This window comes from Lolium rigidum, chromosome 5 (genome assembly GCF_022539505.1).
Source record: "Lolium rigidum isolate FL_2022 chromosome 5, APGP_CSIRO_Lrig_0.1, whole genome shotgun sequence".
Taxonomy (NCBI): Eukaryota; Viridiplantae; Streptophyta; class Magnoliopsida; order Poales; family Poaceae; genus Lolium; species Lolium rigidum.
In genome coordinates this window covers 212309542-212318645 of record NC_061512.1, presented here as the reverse complement: position 1 = coordinate 212318645, position 9104 = coordinate 212309542, and the positions used below count along the sequence as shown (strand labels likewise).

The window sequence follows — 9104 nt, the reverse complement described above, 5'->3', positions numbered from 1 at the left end:
TTCATGATTCATTTAGCCGAACCATTTCAGTGTTTTAAATGAATTTTTCCCCTTTCTTTTTGGAAAGCAAACGATGGAACTGGACCAAACTCTGCAACTACAAGTCTAGTCAACCGCTGCAGGTGACGCTGCCAAACCAGCCCCGCAGTGAGTCAGTTGTGGAAGGCTGGAGAAGCTAGGCTAGTCAATCCAACGGCTGCAGGAAGAGCGAGACCGCGCTGGACTGGCCGTCGTCGTGGTTCCGCCCCCAACCCCACGGCCAGCCCCGGCGAGCACTCACCTCCACTGCCGCCGAGCTCTCAGGCCCCAGTGATCTCGCCTCCTCCCGCCCCTTCTTAAACCAGCAACTCCCCCGAGCTCCGATCCACCGCCGCCCCCAGCCCCATGGGCAGCAAAACCCTAGCAGCAGCCGCACCAACCGGTTGTTGCCGCTCCCCATAGCTCGCAGATCCCGCTCCCGCCCCGCGCCGACCGGATCCGATGGCGGAGCTATCCGCCGGCGTATCCTCCCCGCGCGCCTCCGCCGCCTCCGCCGCCGGGCCGGCGGTGCTGTCCTCCCCGCGCGCGGCGCCGAGGGCGGCCCAGCAGTTCCACCACCGGCGGTGGGCGCCGGCGCCCTACAGGGCGTACCTGCTCGCGCTCTGGCTCGCCGGCTTCGCGCTCGTCTTCCTCTGGCAGAACACCTCCGCGGGCCGCCTGCGCCTCTACACCCGCCCGCCCACGCCCACGTCCACGCCCAGGCGCGCGCCGTCCGCCATGGGCCAGTGGGTGGCCTCGCCGCCGGAGTACGATCTGAGGGAGTTCGGGGGCGTGGGGGACGGGCGGGCGCTCAACACGGCGGCATTCGAGGCCGCGGTGGCCGCGATTGCGGAGAGGGGAGGCGGGCGGCTCACCGTGCCCGCTGGGCGGTGGCTCACCGCGCCGTTTAACCTCACCAGCCACATGACGCTCTTCCTAGCTTCTGGGGCTGAGATCCTTGGGATCCAGGTGAGGCATTTCAGCTGCACTACTGCATCAGCTTGCTTAATTTTACAGTCACAAGTTATGCCAAGGTTGCGTGATCCGTCACAAGTGTAGCCGTGGTATAGTCAAACCGCATAATGAATTAATGCCTAACTTCAATTCAAGACAACCATTGATGCGTCGTTGTGAATGCTTCTCCCTCCTTCCATACTCAAAATGGGTCTAGATGCATCCAAATCGGCGACAGCTGATATGGAAAGGAGGGAGCATGCAGTTTAATGTGAAATAGTTGTAAACTGGTAAGTAAGGTTAAGCAGATCTTGGCCATTGGGGAGATCAGTCTGTTGCATTTAATTGGTAGCCGAGGAAAAATATTTCCCCAAGCAACTGTATCGGTTATGTGTCCAAGTATGCTGTCAAATGTGTTTGTACTGTGTCTCTGGGCTGAAGTTTCCCTAAACGATCAATCTAATAAACGTTACTAGTACAAGCGTGTTTGTTGCACATCTATTGCATCCAAGTATGCTGTCAGTTTCGGGGACCTTTTTAGCCCTAATGTTCAGGTTGAACTAAATCTAGCTACTGTTTTTGTCTAGTTTTTGCCTGCTTTTTTCCCATAAAGGAATTATCCTTTTGTTTCCACCTTAGGAAATTCAGACTGGATACTGGAATGGTCTTACTTGTTGTTTGGCTGCAACTTGTAGAGTATGGTTCATTTCCTTCCAACGAGAGAAAATCTGACAGCTTATTGTGTTACTTACATGTAAGGATGAAAGATACTGGCCATTGATGTCTCCATTACCATCGTATGGATATGGAAGAGAGCACAAGGGGCCTCGATATGGGAGCCTTATACATGGTCAAGACCTGAAGGACGTGATTATAACTGGTAGGTAATATTGTATGTTTCCCGTTGGTGCATTTAGTGCGAATGATAGTTTTCCATATATATCTTAGTTCATTTAGTGTATAGATACTAGTTTGAACTTTGTGCTTGCATTCTGAAATGAAAGCAATGAAAAGCGTATTGTTGTCCCATATTATATCCTGTGCGGACTATAACTTTATGGTACTATGGCTGTGGTTTATCATTTGAATTTGGCAACAAACCCATAGGTTCTAACACCCTAATTGAAAATGCAAAATCAAGTAGTATGAGAATTATAGATGCAAGTAGGTCACCATGAAGGTACCCTCCCACTTGCATCTCTAATCAGAATTTGTGATCACTTATCTTATCAGTCGACAGTCACCATAATTCCCACTGTTGACATAAGTAAAGAAAAGGAGGACCGATGGAAGTGTGTAGGCCCATCTTATATTATAGGCCAACAATTAGTATTTTGAATATAGGACCAACAGTTTTGTTGCTTATTCATGTGAAAATAGTTTAACCACTTATCACAATATATCATGGATGTGTAGCTATGATTGTAATAGGGCTAATCTGGTAGCTAAACATCATGTAGCTTCATCCTTAAGATGAATGATTTATTGGCAGTCATTCTTGCTATTAGTATTGTTTGTAGAAGTTTTTTGCCTTGAAATTGGTCACAATTTTCGTCAACTGAGATGCATCATGTATAATAGGTCATAATGGCACCATAAATGGGCAAGGCCAAAGTTGGTGGATCAAATTTCGCAAGAAGCTCCTCAATCACACACGGGGCCCTCTTGTTCAACTCATGCGATCAAGTAACATTCTTATTTCTAACATCACTCTACGTGATTCTCCCTTCTGGACACTTCATGTATACGATTGCAAGCATGTTACTATCTCGGAAACTACAGTCCTGGCTCCAGTTGTTGGGGCTCCAAACACTGATGGAATAAATCCAGGTCATTTCCCATCCACTTGTGTTTTACTGTGATTCCAGAGCTTTAATTCATTTCAGCCATAGCTTACATTGCTCAATGACTGGATAATTGTCTAACTCTACGGTTATAGGCAATACGAACCTGCCATCCTTGTACTTCCATGTTAATCTTTAACTGTTATTGTATCATTAGGAACACTTGATGCTCCACTCAGAATTCTCAGCTGCTCTTATTGCTTATGCAGATTCTTGCACAGATGTGATGATTGAAAATTGCTATATCTCTGTTGGTGATGACGGGATAGCTATAAAGAGTGGTTGGGATCAATATGGAATTGCTTATGGGCGTCCTTCTACTAACATCACTATTCGCAGGGTCACAATCCGCTCCATGGTGAGGTGAGTCATTTGTTTGGGTTCATTGTTGTAAGTTTGCATATTATGTTTAGAAGTAAATATTGGTGGATGGATGACACTCAATGTCCACAATGTGAAGTCATTATTGTAGAATATGTTGGGCTTGGTTAACCTATTTTGTTTTGATATTTCTGATACATGTCCATGCTGCTTATTTAACAATCTTTTCTTCTAATGGTAGTTTTTCCTTGTCAGTAGTTGCTTTTATCTACGAAGGTCGCTGCTGCTGATAAAATAGCATGTGTCTTAGTTTTCTGTAGTATAAACATAAGAATAAGATAGCTATCTGTGCAGTACATCAATATGTTAGGTGAATCGAAAGAGAATGCTGAATTATTGTTGTAGAAGCCAATCAACGCTACTAGTTGAGGTTTGCCAGTCCTGTTTGATTGTGTGTTAATCTCCTTTCCATTTTCTGGACAGTGCTGGTGTATCTATAGGAAGTGAAATGTCTGGCGGTGTTTCAAACGTTTTGGTAGAGAATGTCCACATTTGGAGTTCACGGCGAGGTGTGAGGATAAAGACTGCCCCTGGAAGAGGGGCCTATGTAAACAACATCGCCTACCGAAACATAACCCTCGAAAATGTCCGTGTTGGTATTGTGATAAAGACCGACTACAACGAGCACCCAGATGAAGCCTTCGACCCAAAGGCTGTTCCCATTGTGGGTAACATTTCTTATACATCAATCCACGGGCAAAGGGTTCGTGTACCAGTCAGGATACAAGGGAGTGCAGAGATCCCTGTGAGGAATGTTACTTTCCATGATATGTCAGTTGGTTTACTTGACAAGAAGTACCATGTTTTCCAGTGCTCCTTCGTCCAGGGGCAGGTCATCGGCTATGTTTTCCCTGTGCCGTGCAAGAACCTGGACCTGTATAACGAGCGGCGAGAGCTGGTTAAAGAATCAACACTACAGAACATCTCCGATATCGACTACAGTTTCTGACAGAGGTGGTCTGTCTTACTGTACTATTGTTGTAGGAGTATACAGTGGTCAGCTTAGTCTTAGTTCACCATGTCCACAGGCAATTTTGTTTGTAGCTGTTTACACAATTACACGTCACTCTCAGGCATGTATATTTATGGAGGCCCCGACTTGTCTATACTGTTTCATAGAAAGTTACTTATGTTTTCACATTTCAGCCTTGTATTTCTGCCAGCTAATTTGACACAATCAAACTTTATACTTGACTAACAGCAACATTAACACTTAGTGTATTATAGTTGCAATTATCCATTGTAATATGTAGTTGCAAAGGTTCATTTTAGTTCGGTTTGCAATGCTCAGTCTGTTAAAGCTTATTGAAAAGAACGGCAAAGATGCAGCCATACAACCACACAATTGGCCCTGGAGCAAACTTTATTTAGGTAGAGTCTATGGATGAAACTGTGGGTAGCTTCTGTTGGTTTGATTTTCTCTTTGCTTACCTTTCAAATTAACCGAAAAAAGAATCAAGCAAGTAATGTGTCCCTGAATATGTTGTCTACACACTAATTCAACACAATTGATACCTTATACTAACAGTTTATTATGGATCGGAGGGAGTAATTTGCTATACTTACAATTATCCATGGTTCACTCTATTTTGGTTCACAATGTCCAGTTTGTCAGAGCTCCTTGAAAGGAATGGCAAGTACAGCAACACAGGTAAAGACCTTGCACCTGGAGCAAAGTTTAAGATAGTCTGTTGGTGCTGGTTCCATTAAAGAAACCTCACACCATGCAACATCATGTTTTTTTTTTAAAAAAACCCAATATATTAACCTAGCAAGCTGCCTCATTAAAAATCTTTCAGTCCCCTTAGGTAACCTGGCGAGGAAAAAAGCGTGTCTGAAACTTGCTGCCCCAATCAAAGTACGGTTACATTGTGTACAAGTCTACCAAAAATAAAATCAGGGGGTTCATTGACCCAATTACAAGAAACTTTACTTCTAAAACAAGCCCTCAGCTAAATCATGAGCAACCTCATTCGCTTCCCTCGGACAATACTGAAAATGAACACTTCCAATAAGGGCCGCAATATCAAGACAATCTGCAAATATGGCCAACGATTGTCCCCACCCAAGTAGCTTCACTTGTGCAAGCCTCCACCATCTCTAAAAAATTGGACTACACCTTAATGTTATTACAACCCAATCTATTTTTGCAAGATCAAGACCCTCTCTCATGGCCAAAGCCTCAGCCCTGCCGCCGATGCAATGTTAGGCAACTAGATCGAAGATGCCGCAATAAATTTACCTTCATGATCTCTTAGAATGGCGCCTACCGATCATGCATGTGTATCTGAGTCTACATTTACCTTGATAACTCTAAGCGATGGTCTGATCCAGTGATGTCTTATTGGTTTCCTCTTGACATTGAAAGAATAGAAAATTTGCATTTAAACTTGTTCATTGTGTGCGCGTTGACGGCGGATCCACCAGAGATACCAGCTCCCTACAACAATAACTTTCTTTATCCCCGGATCAATCCCCGGCATAGAGGCATCTTGTCTCCTGAACAAAAGTTTCAGGACTGCAGAACCTGATCGATCTTCCTCCAACGCTTCTTCCATGAGCTGAGATATACCTAAAATACCAAAGTGACTGAGCAGTGGGGCATTTAAAAACAAGATGCAAAACATCTTCCGCTGCTTGATTACAAATAGGACAACCACCACTCCTTCTCACATGCCGATTTGCCAGAGTTGATTTGAGAGGTAGTATTCCATGAAGTGCTCTCCAATTTTTTTTTTTTAATTTTACTAGGTACCTTTAGCTTCCAAATAATTTTCCATACCGGGTTATTTGCTTATGATCCTGGGAGAGACAACTACGAGATGCCCTTGATCTGAGATACAACCGCATTTTTTTTGTTCATCACATGGGGTGCGCCATCCCACACTTTAAAACTTATGATAGAGTCTTTTTTTTGAAACGGAACTTATGACAGAGTCTTAAACAACCTACTAACAACAGGTGATCAAAGCTACTCCCTAATGTTTCGTATTAATTGACCTGAAGTCGTTTGGAAGCCAGGCTTTCATTTCTTTGTAGCATTTTAAAATGAATACATGTATTCATTTCATTTGCATTGTAATTCCAGAAATGGACACTTGTTTGGTTGCCACAGGAATTAGAAATGATAGCTGAATTCAATATTGAATTTGTAGATGACTTCCATAGAGAAACGCAAATGACAGGTTTCAGCTTAGAATCGTGTTTACCCATGAAGTCAATTTGCTAGATTTCCTAAATGAAATGACGGTCCAATTATGTGGCAACCAAACAGCCCACCTATGGAATTTCAAAATAAATTCCAGAATTCCAGACCAAAATGATGGATAATAAACGACCTCTTAGATTTAGTACAAAAATTCTAACACGTTGCGGCTGGAAGAAGCTTAGAGCTCGTTTGGAAGCCAGGCTTTCATTTCGTTTGTAGCATTTTGAAATGAATACATGTATTCATTTCATTTATATTGTAATTCTAGAAATGGACACTTGTTTGGTTGCCACAGGAATTGCAAATGACAGCAGAATTCAATATTGAATTTGTAAATGGTTTTCATAGAGAAACGCAAATGACAGGTCTCAGCTTGGAATCATGTTTACCCATGGAATCATTTTGCTGGATTACCTAAATGAAATGACGGCCCAATTCTGTGGCAACCAAACAAGCCACCTATGGAATTTCAAAATGAATTCCAGGATTTCAGGCCCAAATGATGGATACCAAACGAGCTCTTAGACAACCTGGAGAACATGAGCATCGTCAACAAGCTTCATCCAGCTCACCTCCATTCACCACCCTCATCCAAGCTCCGGTAGCCACATGCATCTATTGATGCGCAGGGTGGGGCCAGGCCTCCATTTCAAAAAAAAATCTAGGCTCCGGCAAGATTACCAGTAATACAAGTCAGTTTTTTATTTTTGAGTGAAGTCAGTTTCTTCCTGTGTACCTGCAAAGGCTCAAGGCCGTGAGCCCGTGAGCAACAGAACGGGCCTCCAGTATACAAGCCCACAAGCCAGTTCCTACGATCGCAGCAGGGACACCTGGCGACCCGTCATTGGCTGGCGATCCACGAGCGCCGCGCCCTCTCCCTCCCTATCCTGAACTCCAAACAGATAACCCGCCCGCGAGTGCACTGCAACTCCCGCTCCACTCCCCCATCCCTCCATGGCGACCCCTCTGCCCACCGGCTCATTCGCCGCCTGCAGCCTCCAACCAAGGTAATCAGCGACACTCCGGCCTATTTCCGTCGAAACATCTGGTTTTCCTTGCACAATTGTTTTTGCTGAATTGTTTTCCTGTCCCGCGATCGAGCTAGGATCCCGGCTCTGCAATTGCATGCTCCGAAGCCGAATGCTGCGCCGGCGGCGGCTTGCGCTCCCGTCCGGCGGGCCAGCGGCCACCGTGCCGGCGCGACGAAGAGCAGCCTCTCCACCGTGTGCGAGCCACTGGGGCCCGACAGGCCCGTCTGGTTCCCCGGCAAAGCGCCTCCCCCGTGGCTCGACGGCAGGTGAGCATGTAGAGGACATACGAGTCTTTGTACCATAATAACAGAACAAATTTCATGCCTTCTTAGTTGAAATGAACTGAATTTCATTGCGTCCCTGACATGATTGTGTTGCCATTTCCCTTCAGCCTTCCGGGAGACTTTGGGTTTGATCCTCTTGGACTAGGTAATTACTACAAACTACAAACTGGTGCGAGAGTACCATGCATATTCAACAAAGTTTTGCAGAATAATCTCCTTGGCAATGTACTGTACTTCATACATGTGGATACATGCGATGCAGGGTCGGAGCCGGAGTCGCTGCGGTGGTTCGCGCAGGCGGAGCTGATGCACAGCCGGTGGGCGATGGTGGCGGTGGCCGGGATCCTGATCCCGGACACCCTGCAGAAGTGGGGCTTCATGGAGGAGTTCAACTGGTTCACCGCCGGCGAGCGCGAGTACTTCGCGGACCCGCTGACGCTCTTCGTGGTCCAGATGGCGCTCATGGGGTGGGCGGAGGGCCGGCGGTGGATGGACTACCTCAACCCTGGCTCCGTCGACATCGAGCCGCGCTTCCCCAACCGCAAGAACCCCACCCCCGACGTCGGGTACCCGGGCGGGCTGTGGTTCGACTGGGGAAACTGGGGCCGCGGCTCGCCGGAGCCCGTCATGGTGCTCCGCACCAAGGAGATCAAGAACGGCCGCCTCGCCATGCTCGCCTTCGTCGGCTTCTGGTTCCAGGCCGTCTACACCGGCCAGGGCCCCCTCGACAACCTCTTCGCGCACCTCGCCGACCCCGGACACTGCAACATCTTCTCGGTACGTATACGTGGATGAGACTCCATTAGTTTACTTTGCTTCTGATGATTATCATGTATAGCATGGATACCAATCATGACGTGGTTGGCTTTGATCTTACAGGCATTCACGTCCCACTGATCGCCAGAAAGACTGAAGCGGGCCACGGTGTTGCTAAAACAGAGGTTTTTGGGTTCCGGCGTATAGTGTCATCTAGGCTCTAGCCGTTGGAATGTGAATATTACAGTTGCACCCAAAGAGGGGTTAAAATGGGCAAAGATGCTTACTACTCTGTACAATGAAATAGTAGTACTAGGCAAAACTACACTACTCTACCACAGGAACAGCAGAATCGCACATTTACACTTCTTTTAGGGACATACTCGCGTTTCCCAAACCGTCTCCCAAACGCGACGGATTGAGTGTTTGGGGGACGTCGCTCCCCAATCGCGTTCCCAAACGCCGTCCCAAACATTAAAATAATCTTTTGTTTTTGTTTTTTTGCATATTTTATTTAATAAAGAAAAAAAATATTCCACAAACTAATACATAATTGGGAACGTGGTTTACACGAAGACATAATTTGGAACATGGTTTTCCACAAACTAATACATAGTTTGAACCATGG

The 9104-nt window shown here is 46.1% G+C and overlaps 2 protein-coding genes across 2 annotated transcripts; both read left to right on the top strand.

Annotated features, from left to right (window-relative positions):
- The first annotated feature begins 480 nt into the window (after nucleotides 1-480).
- LOC124651961 (probable polygalacturonase) lies at nucleotides 481-4337 on the top strand. The gene is made up of 5 exons (XM_047190981.1): nucleotides 481-987; nucleotides 1732-1852; nucleotides 2554-2802; nucleotides 3026-3179; nucleotides 3621-4337. Exons 1-5 carry the CDS (start codon nucleotides 481-483, stop codon nucleotides 4144-4146), a joined length of 1557 nt encoding a protein of 518 aa, XP_047046937.1. The 3' UTR covers nucleotides 4147-4337.
- A 2943-nt stretch (nucleotides 4338-7280) lies between these two features.
- LOC124651962 (photosystem I chlorophyll a/b-binding protein 6, chloroplastic-like) lies at nucleotides 7281-8856 on the top strand. Its single transcript, XM_047190982.1, has 5 exons — nucleotides 7281-7412; nucleotides 7511-7702; nucleotides 7828-7865; nucleotides 7983-8497; nucleotides 8600-8856. Exons 1-5 carry the CDS (start codon nucleotides 7360-7362, stop codon nucleotides 8615-8617), a joined length of 816 nt encoding a protein of 271 aa, XP_047046938.1. The 5' UTR covers nucleotides 7281-7359; the 3' UTR covers nucleotides 8618-8856.
- The last annotated feature ends 248 nt before the right edge of the window (nucleotides 8857-9104 follow it).